The sequence below is a fragment of the Lagenorhynchus albirostris genome, chromosome 12 (assembly GCF_949774975.1).
Source record: "Lagenorhynchus albirostris chromosome 12, mLagAlb1.1, whole genome shotgun sequence".
NCBI lineage: Eukaryota > Metazoa > Chordata > Mammalia > Artiodactyla > Delphinidae > Lagenorhynchus > Lagenorhynchus albirostris.
This window is the reverse complement of record NC_083106.1, coordinates 9,274,949-9,293,176: the sequence shown is the minus strand read 5'-3', so window position 1 is coordinate 9,293,176 and position 18,228 is coordinate 9,274,949. Positions and strand designations below refer to the sequence as shown.

The 18,228-nt window shown below is 48.2% G+C and overlaps 2 protein-coding genes across 12 annotated transcripts in view; one reads left to right on the top strand and one right to left on the bottom strand.

Moving 5' to 3' along the window:
* Positions 1 to 10,725: 10,725 nt before the first annotated feature.
* LOC132530939 (small ribosomal subunit protein uS7-like) lies at positions 10,726 to 12,862 on the bottom strand. 7 transcript variants are annotated; one of them, XM_060168455.1, is made up of 2 exons: positions 12,400 to 12,862; positions 10,726 to 11,521 (listed from the first exon to the last, which is right to left on the bottom strand). In XM_060168455.1, exon 2 carries the CDS (start codon positions 11,467 to 11,469, stop codon positions 10,885 to 10,887), a length of 585 nt encoding a protein of 194 aa, XP_060024438.1. In that variant the 5' UTR covers positions 11,470 to 11,521; positions 12,400 to 12,862; the 3' UTR covers positions 10,726 to 10,884. The 7 variants fall into 7 exon arrangements, with proteins under 7 accessions (XP_060024438.1, XP_060024439.1, XP_060024433.1 ...); XM_060168456.1 differs by having other exon boundaries at positions 12,433 to 12,862; XM_060168450.1 differs by having other exon boundaries at positions 10,726 to 11,610; positions 12,107 to 12,861.
* The window catches only part of SYNJ2 (synaptojanin 2), a 93,257-nt gene continuing 87,207 nt past the window's right edge, over positions 12,179 to 18,228 (top strand). For 4 of the 5 annotated variants that reach the window (XM_060168445.1, XM_060168444.1, XM_060168446.1 and 1 more), the window contains exon 1: positions 12,964 to 13,172. In XM_060168445.1, the coding sequence (XP_060024428.1) occupies positions 13,046 to 13,172 (127 nt within the window). In that variant the 5' untranslated portion in view covers positions 12,964 to 13,045. Of the gene's footprint in view, positions 12,233 to 12,963; positions 13,173 to 18,228 lie in introns of those variants that run through there. The other variant, XM_060168447.1, reaches the window with a different exon arrangement.

Here is an 18,228-nt window from a genome sequence, read left to right as displayed (position 1 = left end):
GAAACCATCACCAAAGTACGTTTAGCTAACATCCATCACCTCACATAGTTACCAATTTGGTTTTTATTTTTCTTGTGATGAGAACTTTTAAGAGATACTCTTGATAGCAGCTTCTTCTAACTTGCTTCCAAAAGAGGAATTCTTAACCTTTGGTCCATATATTACTGGGGTGCGTGTGTCAGTGAATCGCATGCGATTGTAGCATATTATGTGTGTATTTTACATTTTTTCTGGGGAACAGGATTTGCACCTCTCATCAGATTCTTAAAGGTCTAGGTGACTCACTTTAAAGACAAAATCAATTTCCTCATCTAAACAGGATCTCATCTCACATTTCATCAGCCGAGTCCTGTTCTTCTTCTTGTAATTGCTTCTCCTTCTCTTTCGTTTTTCTTATAATACAGGAAATGAAGGAATGTCCTGAAGAGGGAGGGATGAGTAGTTTCACAAGTGGACGGGAGGTAGTTTCCACTTAGCCGTCGAGGTTCAGGCTGATCACCCAGGTCAGCTGTCTGAGCGGGACACAGGATTTTAATCCGAGCCATCGTCGTGCAAAGTCCTCAGGGGCTCTTGAAACTCAGAACCACCGTGGTAAGTGATGGCAGAGCAAAGACCTACTGTCACCCTTTGGCCAAAGGAGGGGAGAAATGGAAAGTCACCGAGCCTTGAGGAGAGAGGAGAGGAAGTCCTTCCTCTCACAGCTGACTGCCCTATTTGGTTCAGTGTGGAGTTTTAGATTTTTGTATAAAGCGTTTTGGAATGGGCAGGAGAAGTTGTGGCAGAGAGAATGAAAAGAGAGGGGAGAGGAAGTTATAAATATATCCTCACTACTTCCCGGCGAGTCCTGGCACTGAGCGGCAGAGAAAGCTTATTAGACTAACTGTGAGCAAACTTCTGGATAGAAAGAGACTGAAAAAAGTCTGGCTGTCCAGTCAATATTATTGTCTCAATAACTACGTGCAGGCCCCTGGGGGTCCGCAGGGCATCAGGAGGCAGCAGGCAAGTCCAGCTGAAAATAGCCACTGTGACTGAAGACCCTCTGCTCCCTTGGAGGTGACTTCGGAGCCTTCTGCCCACACATCACAAATACGCCTAAAAACACAAACACTGGGACATTTTCGTAGTACAAGAGCCATGTCCTCATGGAGAATCAAGCAGAATACCTCTTCTAATCTTAAAGTCATATAATGTTATATGTCGATTCTATCTCAATAAAATAGCGGTGGGGAAACTTAACTACAAAGACATTTCCTCTGGCACTAAAAAAATGCAGAGCTAACCTCATGGAAAAGAAGAGGATCAAAGACAGATGGTGCCTCACAGAAAGATTTCAATTCACCAGGAAGCCACAGAAGTAAGGACTCCTAAGATGGGGATGAGCCAGGTGACCTGAGGTGACAGCTCCTTTATTCTTTTTATTGTGCTCACTAAACCGTGGCAGGTCCATTTTTAGTTACCATTTTTTGTCGTGTCTTATGTAGATTCGTGTTCACTTTTGTGGTTGAAATAGTCACATAGCTTGATCTGCAAAAAATGCTGTGATATTTTTTCGGTTGCTGTCAGCTTTTTATGTGACTCCCCCTTTTTCTTCTACACTCCCTGTGGAAACCTGTCCATGGGGACAGCGACCAGTTGGCCTCCAGGCTCCAGAGCTATGCTGAAAATACCGGTGATCTGTGCGTTTCTCAGCAGACGAGGAAAACCACCTAAGCCTGCTAAATTGGTCAGCAGCCTAGTGGAAAAACAAGTTCACTCAAATAGATAAAATATGAAATTAGAGAGTCAGAGGCAGTGTAGCCAACAGAAAAAACTGTGGGTGAGAAGTTTGGAGACCTGGTATCTAATAGCAAGTCCTATCGGGACTTCAGTATTCAGTGAGCAAGTCACTTTCCTGTCCTTTCTATTTCACCATGATTGCCTTGGGAGGAGATACATGACATAAAGAAAAATTAAAATAATTTATAACTTTCTGGGCAGCATTAAGCCTCGTGCTAAAACAACAAGACAATCAGATGCTGGCTGTGCTAGACATGGCAGACATTGCTGGTCATCCAACCCAAAATCTGTTCCTTCCCAACCCCTTTCTGTCTTGTCCATTTCAACTGAAGAGACTGGAAAAGTCTCTATTGTAGCTAATGGGGTTCATGTGACACAGCTCGGACCAATGAGTCTTAAGTGGAAATTTGTTCAGGGTGTCTGGAGAAGCTTTTGCCGTTTTTTGTTTTTTTCAATAAAAGGGACACATGCAGCTGACCTAGATTCCTCTCTTCTTTCTACCTTGAATATTGGTGTAATGCCTGGAGCTGAAGCAACCATTTTGTGGTTGTGAGACAACAGGGCAACACGTTAAGAATGATGGAAGAGAAAGAAGGACCTTGCCTTGATCTTTGATGACATTGCTGAGCTGCTACCCCAGCTCTAGATGACCTACCTTGAGACTTCTTGTTTATTTAAGACTTTTATAGTTGAGTTTTCTCTTACTTCCAGCCAAAGCATTCCTAAGTACCTATGATACACTGGCTATAATATGCTGTTACTAAGAGATTTAACTAAGTTAATTTTATTCAAAAGGGAATCACCATGTAGTAATTTACTTTAATTTTTAAAACTATATAAAAAAGCAAAATTTAAGAGCAAATTTTTTTTAATTTGTATTTTGATAATTTTTAAGCATTCAGAAAAGTTGAAAGAACAGTTTATTTTAGATGTATATTTTATTTGTAAAATTTGTATTTTATTTAAAAGTTATATTTTATTATATTTTTAATTCCATTAAAAATTTATATTTTGAAAGTTTTCAAATATACAGAAAAATAGAAACGTAAAGAAAGTGTCTCCTTTCTCACACTTCCACAGGATGGGTTCAGTATCCAGCCTCTGCCTGCATCCCTCCAAGGATGGGGAGCTTACATTTACACAGGCAGCCTTTTTAAAAAAACACACACAGAAAAGACAAAACTATTACACACATCTAGTTGCTTTAAAGGTCTTCTGGATGTGGAAACAAAACTCACCCCTCTGTAACTTTTCTCTCCGCTCTCTGGAGTGACAATGTACAGATCTTACTATTAAACACTTGGCATTTTCTCCATCGATGGGTCTTGTACCAGTGGTCCCCAACCTTTTTGGCACCAGGGGCCGGTTTCGTGGAAGACCGTTTTTCCACAGATGGCGGGGGGGGTGGGATGGTCCAGGTGGTAATGCGAGCGATGGGGGGCGAGCGTTAGGACCGCTACCGGTCTGCTGCCCCGGGGGTTGGGGACCCCTGTAGTAACCCACTCAGCAAAGGGGTATTTCTGGAGAAGAGTCCAGGATAGAAGGGGAAACAGGCCTCCCCATCCTGAAGTGGGAGCCCATTCGGGAGGCCTGCTCTTCCTCTCGTGCAGGAACGCTGGGGAGGAGGGGCTTGGCAGCCATGCCCCCGCCCCCCGCCCCCGCTCATCTATTGACCCAGCTCTTGTGCAGGGCTGGGGCGTGCGGGGGACGGAGCTTCGCCGTCAGAGCTGCTTTAGGTGGCCGGACAGCCAGATTATTCATTAGTCTGAGCAATCATCCCACCCCTGGTAGGTTCTCCCTGAGTGTGGAATTGAACTGAACAACGGACCAGCGGGCCCTGACTGTTCTTGGCACGGGAAAGGCCCCGCCCCCGACCTGTAGCAGCTGTGCCTTGGGTTGTTTTTACAGTTGGGGCGCTGGGTGCGGCCCCAGGCCCGGCTGGCAGCGGGCACACCTGTGTGTGGAGCTTGGTCTTGGCCACAGGAGTGAATAAAGCTCCCTGACCCCCAGGGCCACAGGTGCCCCCACGAACCATCTTTGTATCCACCCATCTAACATCAGGGGTCGCTGGCTTTCAGTAGGAGACCAGGAGGAAGGGCAGGCGCCGCACAGACACACGCGAGACCCTGCATCGCTGCGGCTGCTGGCGCTGCTGAGCTCGCCACGTCTGCGGGGTGGCCCAGCTGCTGGGCACACTCTGCTGGGCGTTCAGTTGGTGCCTGGGAGGCTCGGGTGCAGCCCTCCAAGAGGTCATGGTCTTGGGTTGTGAGGAAAGCTGATGAGAGCCTGGACCCAGGTATCCCGACCTGAGGTCGTAAGTCCAGTCGTGTGTGTGTGTGTGTGTGTGTGTGTGTGTGTGTAGATACACAGATCGGTGCCTCATGCTCCTTGTTTACAAAAGAAATTCCTTAATAAAATGAACTTCAAGGCCACCCCCCTATTAATGGTGCCCAACACCCGCCCCGCCACGCAGCCCAGGCCAGCAGAGCCAGGCAAGCTTCCCCGGGGAGCTGAGCCAGGTGACTGCAGACCTCACCTGCACCGCGGGGCTTCCCAACCCCGGCAGGATGGACAGCGGCCAACACACAGCTGTTTCTGTGATGGTGACACCAGAGAGCTAGAAAGGGCCTCACAGCTGGGCAGCCCTGTTCTCCTGGGCGGGGGGCTGCCGGCCACAGAGAACACAGACCAACCTCCCACTCCTCCCGTGACTGGCTGCTCTGTCTTTCTCTTGTGTATTTCAGTTCTAGCCTCTGGGAACGAAAGGGAAGGCCTGTATCACCCGAGCTGCCGTTGGCCCAGCGTCTGCGTAAGAGGCTCAGTTTCCCGGCCGGCTCCACACAGGTGTCCACGTGTCCTTCATTCCCTCACTCAACAAGGACTCCAGGATGCCAGGTGCTGGACGTCCAACAGTAACTGTACAGACGTGGCCCTGAAGCCTGCGGGACAGTGGGAGAGCGGGGTGGTGACTAACGCCAGCGTAGTCCCGCCGCGGGGCAGGCGCTGCCCCGCGCCCTTTACGTGTATCTTAATGCCCACAGTGTCCTTCAGTCTCACATATAAAACGTGAGGAATCCGAGGCAGCAAGTTACGTATTAAATTGCTCAAGGTCGCCCAGCGTGGAAAGCGTGGCTCCAGGATTCGAACCCAGGCCGTCAGGCTGCCGCGTCCTGGCGTTTAACTCCTACAGGATCCTGTCGGAGTGACAGTAACCAAGTAAAGCACAGATGTGTGAAGGATTCAGACGTGAATCCCTGCTACCGAGGGAAAGAATAGGGACACCTGCTAGGGAGGGTAATAGTGTGGTGGGCTCCTCCTGAGGGGTCCTGTGGAGGCTGAAGAAAGCAAGCTGAGAAGGACGCAGACAGTGGACGACAGTTCACACTGGCTCCTTGACTTGGGGCTTGGCGTGGTCGGGGGACCGCTCGAGGGTGGCGTGCCTCCTCGGTGGAGGAGGGGCATGGGTGGGAGGACGGCAGGGGCAGAGGGGGGACCACACTCAGGTGCCGTCAGAAGCCAGGACGAGGGGGTGACACGCCTCACCCTGCATGCTGGAGGTGGGGTGAGGAAGCAGGCCAGTTACTGCCATAGTCCAGGGAAGGGTGGTCGCCGTGGTCCGGAGGAGAGGTGGGCCCAGGCGAGACTTACCTGTCGAAGCTGGACAGCTCCAGCTTGCTTCAACACCCCTGAACTGTGCTGGGAACCCCCCCACCCACCCAAATCCTGCAGACTGGCTTCGTTCGAAGTTCATGACCTCTGAGAAGGGCCGTGGTAAGGGAGACGTGGGGTGGAGGGAGGGTCTCCTCTTTACAGTGGGAGACACTGGAGCGCATTTGTACCCTGCAGGGAACGATCCAGGAGAGAAGGGGAGATGGGTGACCTGGGACAGTAGGGCTAAGAGAAGGAACAGAGTCCTTGGGAAGGGAAGGTGGACGGGGTCTGAGCACATGGAGGGAAGCAGGGACTTGTATTGATGTAGAAACTCTGTTTTCCCCCCAAGACACTATTTTTGCAGCTGTTTGAAGTTCGTATATTTTCCGTCCTGCAGAGCTTATTGAGAAGGACGTAAGTTCAAGTTTTCCTCCCTGTCACTGCAGGAAAGAAGACGATGGGGAAGCTTCGGTGATGGAAGATGAGGGAATTCTCTTCTCGTGGCTCTACTCTCTCTAGGAGGTATTGAGGCCTAAACTGCTGAGAGTAGGGAGGGAAGGAGATGGGGTGTGTGAGGGAGGAGAAGGTTGAAACAATTGTCTTAGAGGAAATGAGCTTAACTGGGTGAAACTGTCCTGGATTAACAGGTAGTTAAGTTATGAGATCATGAGGCTAAAATTTATAAATGACCAACTGTGGTCTTGAGATTCCTTTTTCCACCAAAAAGAATCAGGGCTTCTTGAAGAAACGATGAATTCCAGGTCTTAGGAGTAAAAAATGTACAAGATGAGCTTGATATGGTCACACGAGAAGGCAAGGAACCAATCAATCCCAACCAACTGGGGTCCTGTCAAGAGGACCCTGGAACCAACTCCCGCTGGGGTTGGTTCCATCCCACAAAGATGCTCCCACTGGCCAAAGAGGGAACGTTTTGAGCATCAATAAAGATAAGACTGCGACGGACTGGGACGCATCAAGTCCGTTTAAACTCAAATATGAGTTCATAATGAAAGTGAAAAATGAACAAACGAATTGGTCTCCATTGGAGGATGTTAATGGACCAATTCACTGAGCTCAAAATGACTCATTACTTTGAACACTAGTAAATAAAGGAAGAGATTCCTATTCTACCTCTCTTGTTTGCGTTACCATCGGGTAAACAAATAGTAGATGGGAATTTTCTGTTCTTTTAGAAGAATTTTAGCTACAAATGAAGAAAATGATAGAATAGAGCATGACTGTTTTGCAAAGACTATGGCACTGAGGCTTGATGGCTGCTACATCACAAAGAGAAAAAGTCAGACCTGTGCTTCCTGACGGGAAGAACACACCCACCCAGGAGACAGAATCTGCTAGAGCTTCCGTCTCCAGCCACTGAGCTATATTATAGGTCATGCAGAGAGCAAGGGAACGCGCTAAACGATAGCACAGGGACACTCCGCAGAACGCACTCTGTGAGGGCTGCTACCTAGTTTTCTCAGCAAATAAATTGCAAGGGAAGAAAGAAATGGAGGGGAAACCTATGTATTTAAAGGAGGTTAAGAGACACATCGGTCTCACTGCGTAAACGTTACTTGTGTGATGCACACAGACTATGGAAAGCGATTGATGACATTCACAAGACACTCAGAAACGTGAACGCTAACAGAATATCTGATGATATTAAATAATTATTGTTTAGAAAAATGACACCAGTCTGCAAGCTTATGCAATTTCTTTGGTGACGTTGAGGTTTCAGGGTTAAGGGAGTGAAAGGCCACTAAACAAGTTTATGGGAGATTGCAGTCTGGGTAAATGAATGAATTAGTTAATTAATGACTTGAGAATATTAGCTTTTAGCTTTACATATTCAGTGTCATTAATATCTAATGAAATACTGCATATGAAAAGTACTTTGAAAAACGTTCAAGTTTTACTAAAAATGAGGGCTAGAATCATTGAAAGCCAGCCTGTCAGTACACATGGGGATCAATACAGCTCATTTTGCTATGGGCTGATTTGCTTTGCCACTATACTTACGGTGATCACATTCTTCTGAAATCCCTAAAAGGGCGTGTGGTCTGACAAAAGGATATTTTCCAATTTGTGAATGCATTTAATTGAAAACTTTTATTAAGATATCAAATTTAAGTCAGTTGTACGTTTAATGAATCCCTTTTAAGGAAAGTTCAAAGGTACATGAAACTGAAACGAACCCAGAAAAATCCTATTATCATCACCTTAATTATGCGTGAGTCAGTCACTTAATTATTACGTGAGTCAGAGCCCTATTAGAGAATGGTGTCCGGTGTGTGCCACACTTTCAGAGGCAGGAAAACTGGAAGACGGTCCAAGTGTAATTAGAGCGATGGAGTGTTTTACGGGGAGAAGCTGAGAGGGTTCAAAATCACGGTCTCAAAGTGTATTGCATGGTTTTAATCAATACCTAGATCCTTGACTGTACAAAGGGTCATGCAAGAAGAAATGGGCTGTAAAAAAGAACGACTTGTACCCCCTCCCATGTCCCCAAACTGCTCTCGTAAGGGGCAGCCATGACCTCCATGTGACGAAACTCAAAGGACCAGTCCTCGTCCTACTGGACCCAGAGCAGCCTCTGGGGCCCCCTTTCTCCCCTTCAGTGCCCCAGATCAGAGCACCCGTGGGCTCAGCCCTCACTCCCCTTTCTGACTAGCACTCAGCCCTTGGTGAACTCACCCAGGCCATCACCATCGGGATGCTGATAGCTTCCACATTTACTTCTCTGCCCAGACCTCGCCCTTGGACTCCAGACTTGCGTAACTTACTGCCCACTCGGCACCTCAACCTGGATTTTTAACAGGCATCTCAAAATTAACATGCCCTAATCTGCCCACCCACCCAGCCACCTGCTCCTCCCACAGCTGCCCTTATCTCGGATGATGGCAGTTCCATCCTTCCGGGTGCTCTGGCCAAGATCATGGCATCATCCAAACTCCTGCCTTTTCCTCTTATGCCACATCTGCTCTAACGGCAAATCCTGTGGGCTCACCCTTCACAGACCTATACCGAACCCAGCCGTTTCTCTCCACCCCACTCCCGATGCCCTTGTCCACGTACCGCCAGCGCCCCTGGGTTGTCAAAGCCACCCCCTCCCTCTCTGGCGCCACTGCTCCCTCAAGTTTCATCCAGCAGCTAGGATGATCTGATATAAACATCATCTAAGCAGGCCTGGTCCATCTTAGAAAGGTCTCTTGTCCCTTCTGCCCACCATCCTATTTATTTTGTGATTTTCCCAGCCAGGCTTCCAGAGTCAGCAGACTACGCTTACTGCCCCCATTTCTTCCTTAATTCTTTTTTTTTTTAATTTATTTTTATTTTTGGCCGTGTTGGGTCTTCATTGCTACGCATGGGCTTTCTCTAGTTGCGGTGTACTCTTTGTAGTGGTGCGCAGGCTTCTCATTGCAGTGGCTTCTCTTGTTGTGGAGCACAGGCTCTAGGCACGTGGGCTTCAGCAGTTGTGGCACATGGGCTTCAGTAGTTGTGGCTCGTGGGCTCTAGAGCGCAGGCTCAGTAGTTGTGGCTCACGGGCTTAGTTGCCCCACAGCATGTGGGATCTCCTGGCCCAGGGCTCGAACCCGTGTCCCCTGCGTTGGATTCTTAACCACTTCGCCACCAGGGAAGCCCTCTTCCTTAATTCTTTGCAAGCTTTTTTCCCAGCCTCTAATTCAGAGGTCACCATTACCTCCTCACCAAACCAAGGCTCTTCCCTGAGCCCTCATTGTTAGGGACCTTTCTGAGGGTCTCAACCAGTGACCATCCTGCTTCCCAGACCATCCCCTGCCACACCTGGGCTTCCCTAATCTCAGGCCACTTCTTTCTAGTCTTTTCTTCCTGCCCCTCCCACACTCAGACTGGCCTTCACCCCCCCAACCCCCTTTCAGAGAGCTCTTGCCCTCAGCCTCCACTCTTCATTTCTGGCCTTTCCTGCTGGCTGACCCGCATCATCTTAAACTCAGCACAAGCCAGACCAGGCCCACTTCCCCACCCCCAGTTCCTGTCTCTGGTCACACTGGCTTCCTCCCTCATTCTCCTGTCTCTGTCGATAGGACCACCACCTCCCCATTCTCTCAACACTGGGCTCCTTTCTGACTTCTCGCTGTCCTTTTGCCTCTCATGCAATAGGCACCAGGTACAGTCTTTCGTGTATCTCTCCCCTGTTTCTCTCTCTGCTTTGATAACTTGCTGGGCTCCCTGGCTCCCCAGGTCCTGGCTGACTCCCCGGGCCACAGCTCCGTTGCATTTCTTGCCGTTGTCTACTCCAGGGGTGACGGAGCTGGCTTTTCCTTCCCGCCTCACCTCCTCCCCCTCCAATCATAGACCTCCAAGAGCTCTGCATCTCAGGAGTGGGATGTGCCCAAGCTTTCGCCACTCACATGGGTCCACTGGTCTTCCCAGGTTCCACTCATGGTTTAGGTATCAGAGCTGACCTTTTTCTCGAATGTCTCAAGATCTGATACTTTCTCCATCTGCTAAACATGCCAGTGCCCGAGTGACCCTCAGCCTATCAAGGCAGTGTGTATGTAAGGATGGGGCTTCCTCTGCTGCCCCTGTGGACCATCCCACTCCAAACCATGACCTGAAAACACAGCAGGTGCCAATTCTCAGAGGCAGGGGAACACCCATTATTGGTGTCTAAGATGCACGTTATAGCATTGCTGAAATCAGGGCACTGCTAACGATTTAATTACATGGTTTAATTGGCACCATTTTTTCCTTCTCAGTGGTACATAAAATAGTGGTTCATCTTATTGTGTCTTAAAGCTGTGTGTAAAGCTCAAGTGCTGGTCTGGACTATAGGAAATTTTCTAAAATATGTTCAGCATGCCACTGTGCAGAGCTGTAAATTATGTGATACTAGGAAAGGCAGGAAAGAAGAGGAGAGAGAAAATTTTAAAAGACTTGGTCCCCTTCCTAAGATCATATGACTTAATTTGTGAAACAGGGCTAAGAGAAATCTAAAAACACTTCTCAAACAACATATGAGCAGGTGAGAGCTGAAGTGGACACCTGTGTATCTGAGGGTACATAAACACTGTTGTCTGGAACCTCAGCATCCCAGGAAGGCTTCCTGGAAGAAGTGAGCTTTGCATCTAAAAGGAAAGAAAAAGTGGGCCAAAGGCTACTCTGCCTCATTTAATGGGCACACTGTTCTCAGAAGGAAATAATGTCTCCATTTTACAAATGTTTGGATAGCGTATGAGCATCATACCCGGGATATCCACCACATAATTGAATTTGTGACAAGGGGGCAGGAGGCTCAGGAATGACTTGAATCTCTGCTGTTGTTCACATTTCCTTTATTTCCCAAATCACTCCCTGAGAGGGTATCCACAGAGGATGGAATGTCTGGTGGTTCCTGGTCATTCTTTTTTTTTGGGGGGGGCACCCCAAAGGGAAGACAGGTTTATTGCAGCTGTGGTCAGGCAATCAGTGGTTGAACTAGGCCACACGTTCCAGCTCATCCTTCTTGATAGTGTAGGAGTTGGAGGAGCCCTTGGCGGCACTGATGAGCTCGTCTGCCAGGCACTCGGCAATGGTCTTGATGTTCCGGAAGGTGGCCTCACGGGCACCTGCGCACAGCAGCCAGATGGCCTGATTCACACGGCGCAGCGGGGACACGTCCACGGCCTGCCGCCTCACAGTTCCAGCTCGCCCCGTGCGGGTCGAGTCCTCCCGGGGGCCACTGTTGATGATGGCGTTCACCAGGACCTGCAGGGGGTTCTGGCCTGTGAGCAGATGGATGATCTCAAAGGCGTGCTTGACGATGCGCACAGTCATGAGCTTCTTGCCATTGTTGCGGCCGTGCATCATCATGGAGTTGGTGAGGCACTGCGCCTTGTGGAAGCACGTGGCCGTGTAGCGCCCTGCACCGTGGGGCAGGTATTTGGCATACTTCTCCTTCACTGCGATGTAATCCTGCAGGGAAATGCCATGGATCTGCACATCATCGGTGCTCCACTTCCCGAAGAGCTTGATGTCGGGGGTCTCTGCTACTGCAGGTGCAGCTGTCTCCCACTCCGTCATCCTGAAGGCGCAGCCGAGGCGTCTCGGCCGCTCGGCGTGGACCACGCGTGCCCTGGCACAGATAGGAAGCGTTCCTGGTCATTCCTGAGTGTTCTGCAAGGGCGCCACCATCCTGCTTGCCAACCGGGGGCTCTGCTCCTTCTGGAACTTGCCCGAGAGACAAATGGCTTATCCCACAGCCTTCTCCATGTGAGCAGAATGGGTGTGAGAGGAACCAACTGAGTGTGGGGCCTGATGGGAACATCCTGACGGAGGTCTCAGGGCCATCCATATACATCCCTTATAGGAGAAGGAAACGAGGCCCCCCAAACCCACCCAAAGGGCGATTCCAGGGAATCCCTCTCCTTCTTCTCTCTCCCCTCCCCTGCAGACCATTCCCGACATCCTGGCTAAAACCCAGTGCCAAGAGGGGCCCTGCATAGCTGCCAGGTCCACGTACTCCAGTGGAGGATGCAGGGATATGTGCTGCTGTCCACATGTCTGAGTACAAACTGGCTTGTTGTAGTATCTACCCTTAAGTCAAGGACTGTACACACTCACCAGAGTGGGAGGAGGGGTTGCAAGATGGAGGGAAAGGGCGCGGGCAGGGAGAGGGAAGGGCCCCGCCCTGGCGCACCCACACCCATCAGCGTCTCACAGTTGGCCCAGCGCGTTACTCCCGAGCGTTAGGCTCCTCCGCACCCATCCTGTAAGCCGGTGGGGCAGGTGCCGGTCACCATCCGACAAAGGAGAAAAGCGGGCTCAGAGAAGTCAAGCTCACACGGTAAGTGGCAGGTCTAGAGATCAGGGTCTCAGTTCTCTCTGAGAAAACACACCTTTGATCCTCCCAAATTCTACCTGGGCGGGGGACAGTGGACCGCAGTACCCTCCGTACAGAAAGCTAGTAGAAGGCAACACTTATGGAACACTTTCCACTCGCCAGGCACTCACCAAGCCCTTTACACGAATTAACTCCATCCTCACCGCAACTTTACGAAATAGGTACAGTTACTAATCCCGCTTCACCCGTAGGGCTACTGAAGCCCAGAGAAGCAGGGACTCGTCCAGGGTCGCAGAAGTTGACGAGAGAGGGAGGCGTGAGCGGGACTGGGAGGACCAGGGAGGACAGCGGAGGGCCCGGTGGTTTCCAGCCTCGCGGCGCCGGCCAGGCCCCGGCTGCCCATATAAGGCCGCGGGCGTCCTGTAACGTTTCAGGCGCATTAGGGCGCCCGGCAGACTGCAGCCTCCTCCGCGCCGAGGAATGTGTGGAATCCTCCTTCCTGACTGCCGCCCACCGCAGGGGGACTTCCCCTCCGCACCCGGGCCCCGGATTAGCCCCCGAGCGAGCCCGGAGGCCTCCCACCACTGCCTGGCCGCTGGGGGGAGCGCGGCGCCTCGGCGGAGCCGGCCGGGAGGCGGGGAGGCGACCGCGCGCCCTCACCTGCCCGGGGCGGCGCGCGCGGGCGCAGAGGAGGCGGCGGGGCGGAGGCCGCCGAGGAGCCGGGGAGGAGCCTGCGCCGGGCGGCGGCGTGGGCGCGAAGTGAAACTCCTGGAAGTTGCAGGCCCGCGGGGAGCCGCGGCGGCGGGCCGCGCGCCCATGGCTTTAAGCAAAGGGCTGCGGCTGCTCGGGCGGCTGGAGGCCTCGGGGGACAGCAGCATCCTTCTGGAGGCGCGCGGCCGCGGGGACTGCTTGCTCTTCGAGGCCGGCACGGTGGCCACGCTCGGTGAGTGCGGCAGGCGGCGCCGCCCGGGGCTCCGGGCCGGCGACTCCGCAACGGCGCCGGGGCTCGGGCCGCGCCCTGGTCCCCTGTCCCGGGGAGGATGCCGGGAGGGAAGGTCGCCTGGTCGCCGACCAGTCCCGGGCGGCGCGGAGGTGGCGGAGGCGTGGGCGTCGCACGCGCAGGGTGGCGGGTGGCCAGTTTGAATGAAGTGACGCCGGGGACGCCAGAAGACACGTGTGGCTGCTCCCGGGTGCACAGGCGGCCCACAGGGGTCTGCGGTCTGCGCGCCTGCCGGCGGGGTCCGTTCTTGGAGAGCCGCCTCTGGTCCCTTCTGCCCCGCGCTCCCCTGGGACCCGTTACAGATTCAAGACCATCCAAGAGGGGTGACTTAGGAGGCGGTCCGACCAAGTGCCTGGCGCTGTTTTTCTTTGGCACCTGTTGATGAAACCAGTGAATGCCCGTTCCCTTGTGATGGCCTCCTTCACTCCCGGGGAGGGGGGGGGGAATGGGGACGAAAGCACCGTAACATAGACTCCGGAGAAAGCGCTGATGGCACCTTTGCCTCATGTAAATACTTGGCTGAGAAGCATCAGTACTGCAAAGTATAGAACTTGGAGGCAAAAAAAAAAAAAAAACCAAAAACCAGTGCTGGATGTATTTGACATTAGGCGGTTGCCAAGTCAATGTATTTCACCTGTGAGCTCCAGGAAGTCTTGACACTAACATTGTGTCAAGGGCTTTAGAGACCATCTCATTTAATTTTCACAGTTCTACAAAAGGACTAGTATTATCCCCATACTACAGAGGAGTAAACTGAGGCCTGAAGAGGCTAAGAAACGTGCTTGCCCAAGGTGACAAACAGCTCTACCTGACTTCCAGTGACTATTTCTGTATTGTTGTACAGTCTGCGGCTTCTTGGAATCACCTTGTTTTGTGGCTAACATTCATGATGAAGGCCAGGTAACAAAGGGAGCGAAACCAGGTAGAATTGTTAGAACTTCAACTTGAACAGTAGAGAGTAGGCTTACAACTGGTGTCCATCATCTCCCCTGTTTGTAGCGAAACAAAGCTCAGAGGAGGATCACCAGTCCTTTAGGTAGATGACCTGTGCAGTCACGCCCACCACATTTTATAATTGAATCATCTTTTTTTTCAGATTGTATGCATCAATTCTTCAATTAGATTCTTCGGTATACATCTTGGAAGGACCATCTCTTCTCTTTCTGCTTCCCTAATCATTTCATTAGCATATAGTTATCTGGCTTGTTTTCAGTCACTTGGTTACTAAAACACATCTCCAGTATTGTCAGCACCATAAGTGTGCAGTAATCATGGATTAAATTATTACCAGATTATTCCAGTTTGTGCTCTGTCCCGAAAAGTCCAAGTTTGGTCATTTGCTAAGGTCTTGAAAGAAAACCACAAAAATCTCCATTCCATTTTAGATGTCTACTTCATACCACATGTATCAGAGCTGAGAGATTAAATTGCATGGTACAAAACTACTGCTTCATCAAAGAGATTAAAATATTATTCAGTGGGATGACAGCAACTTTAAGCAAGGTTCCTATATATTTGAGTTCCTTTCAAGCCACTGGGATAAAAAGACTTTATTTTTTCAAAAGTGAAGATTTTAAAATGATTAATGAAAGGAATGCAATGCATATTTTCCGTTGGAAATTAGGTTTGGGCTGAAATCATGTACATTATGTTGGTGATTACAATAGTCTGGATTCTAGAACAGAGGGCGTAATGACAGGAATGGGCCTCAGCTCACGTGCAGTCCACATTTGTCACTTAACCTAGCATTCATTTTTCAGTAGACTTTGGGCTGAATACTTAACTTGTGAAGTCTTCTTAAATTAAGTGAAACTTCTTAAATTAAGTGAAACTATTTATTTTTTAAAACATCTTTATTGGAGTATAATTGCTTTACAATGGTGTGTTAGTTTCTGCTTTGTAACAAAGTGAATCAGCTGTACATATATCCCCATATCTCCTCCCTCTTCCGTCTCCCCCCCACCCTCCCTATCCCACCTCTCTAGGTGGTCACAAAGCACCAAGCTAATGTCCCTGTGCTATGCGGCTGCTTCCCACTAGCTATCTATTTTACTTTTGGTAATGTATATATGTACATGCCACTCTCTCACTTTGTCCCAGCTTACCCTTCCCCCTCCCCGTGTCCCCAAGTCCGTTCTCTATGTCTGCGTCTTTATTCCTGTCCTGCCCCTAGGTTCTTCAGAACCTTTTTTTGGTTTTTGTTTTTTTAGATTCCATATATATGTGTTAGCATACGGTATTTGTTTTTCTCTTTCTGACTTACTACACTCTGTATGACAGACTCTAGGTCCATCCACCTCACTGCAAATAACTTAATTTCGTTTCTTTTTATGGCTGAGTAATATTCCATGTATATATGTGCCACATCTTCTTTATCCATTCATCTGTCGATGGACACTTAGGTTGCTTCCATGTCCTGGCTATTGTAAATAGAGCTGCAGTGAACACTGTGGTACATGACTCTTTAAATTATGGTTTTCTCAGGGTATATGCCCAGTAGTGGGATTGCTGGGTCGTAGGGTAGTTCTATTTTTAGTTTTTTGAGGAAACTCCATACTGTTCTCCATAGTGGCTGTGTCAGTTTACATTCCCACCAGCAGTGCAAGAGGGCTCCCTTGTCTCCACACCCTCTCCAGAATTTATTGTTTGTAGATTTTTTGATGATGGCCATTCTGACTGGTGTGAGGTAATAACTCATTGTAGTTTCGATTTGCATTTCTCTAATGATTAGTGATGTTGAGCATCCTTTCATGTGTTTGTTGGCCATCTGTATATCTTCTTTGGAGAAATGTCTATTTAGGTCTTCTGCCCATTTTTGGATTGGGTTGTTTCTTTGTTTTTTTGATATTGAGCTGCATGAGCTGCTTGTAAATTTTGGAGATTAGTCCTTTGTCAGTTGCTTCATTTGCAAATCTTTTCTCCCATTCTGAGGGTTGTCTTTTTGTCTTGTTTATGGTTTCCTTTGCTGTGCAAAAGCTTTTAAGTTTCATTAGGTCCCATTTGTTTATTTTTGTTTTTATTTCCATTTCTCTAGGAGGTGGGTCAAAAAGGATCTTGCTGTGATTTATGCCATAGAGTGTTCTGCCTCTGTTTTCCTCTAAGAGTTTGATAGTGTCTGGCCTTACATTTAGGTCTTTAATCCATTTTGAGTTCATTTTTGTGTGTGGTGTTAGGGAGTGTTCTAATTTCATTCTTTTACATGTAGCTGTCCAGTTTTCCTAGCACCACTTATTGAAGAGGCTGTCTTTTCTCCATTGTATATTCTTGCTTCCTTTATCAAAAATAAGGTGACCATATGTACATGGGTTTATCGCTGGGCTTTCTATCCTGTTCCATTGATCTATATTTCTGTTTTTGTGCCAGTACCATACTGTCTTGATGACTGTAGCTTTGTAGTGTAGTCTGAAGTCTAGGAGCCTGATTCCTCCAGCTCTGTTTTTCTTTCTCCAGATTGCTTGGACTATTCAGGGTCTTTTGTGTTTCCATACAAATTGTGAAATTTTTTGTTCTGGTTCTATGAAAAATGCCATTGATAGTTTGATAGGGATTACACTGAATCTGTAGATTGCTTTGGGCAGTATAGTCATTTTCACAATGTTGATTCTTCCAATCCAAGAACATGGTATAGCTCTCCATCTGTTTGTATCATCTTTAATTTCTTTCATCAGTGTCTTATAGTTTTCTGCATACAGGTCTTTTGTCTCCTTAGGTAGGTTTATTCCTAGGTATTTTATTTTTTTTTGTTGCAATGGTAAATGGGAGTGTTTCCTTAATTTCTCTTGCAGATTTTTCATCATTAGTATATAGGAATGCAAGAGATTTCTGTGCATTAATTTGTATCCTGCTACTTTACCAAATTCATTGATTAGCTCTAGTAGTTTTCTGGTAGCATCTTTAGGATTCTCTATGTATAGTACCATGTCATCTGCAAACAGTGACAGCTTTACTTCTTCTTTTCCAATTTGGATTCCTTTTATTTCTTTTTCTTCTCTGATTGCTGTGGCTAAAACTTCCAAAACTATGTTGAATAATAGTGGTGAGAGTGGACAACCTTGTCTTGTTCCTGATCTTAGAAGAAATGGTTTCAGTTTTTCACCATTGTGAATGATGTTTGCTGTGGATTTGTCATATATGGTCTTTATTATGTTGAGGTAAGTTCCCTCTGTGCCTACTTTCTGCAGGGTTTTTATCATAAATGGGTGTTGAATTTTGTCAAAAGCTTTCTCTGCATCTACTGAGATGATCATATGGTTTTTCTCCTTCAGTTTGTGAATATGGTTTATCACATTGATTGATTTGCATATATTGAAGAATTCTTGCATTCCTGGAATAAACCCCACTTGATCATGGTGTATGATCCTTTTAATGTGCTGTTGGATTCTGTTTGCTAGTATTTTGTTGAGGAGTTTTGCATGTATGTTCATCAGTGATATTGGCCTGTAGTTTTCTTTCTTTGTGACATCTATGTCTGGTTTTGGTATCAGGGTGATGGTGGCCTCAAAGAATGAGTTTGGGAGTGTTCCTCCCTGTGCTATATTTTGGAAGAGTTTGAGAAGGATAGGTGTTAGCTCTTCTCTAAATGTTTGATAGAATTCGCCTGTGAAGCCATCTGGTCCTGGGAGTTTGTTTGCTGGAAGATTTTTAATCACAGTCTCAATTTCAGTGCTTGTGATTGTTCTGTTTATATTTTCTACTTCTTCCTGGTTCAATCTCAGAAGGTTGTGCTTTTCTAAGAATTTGTCCATTTCTTCCAGGTTTTCCATTTTATTGGCATGTAGTTGCTTATAGTAATCTCTCATGATCCTTTTTATTTCTGCAATGTCAGTTGTTACTTCTCCTTTTTCATTTATAATTCTATTGATTTAAGTCTTCTCCCTTTTTTTCTTGATGAGTCTGGCTAATGGTTTATCAATTTTGTTTATTTTCTCAAAGAACCAGCTTTTAGTTTTATTGATCTTCGCTATCATTTCCTTCATTTCTTTTTCATTTATTTCTGCTC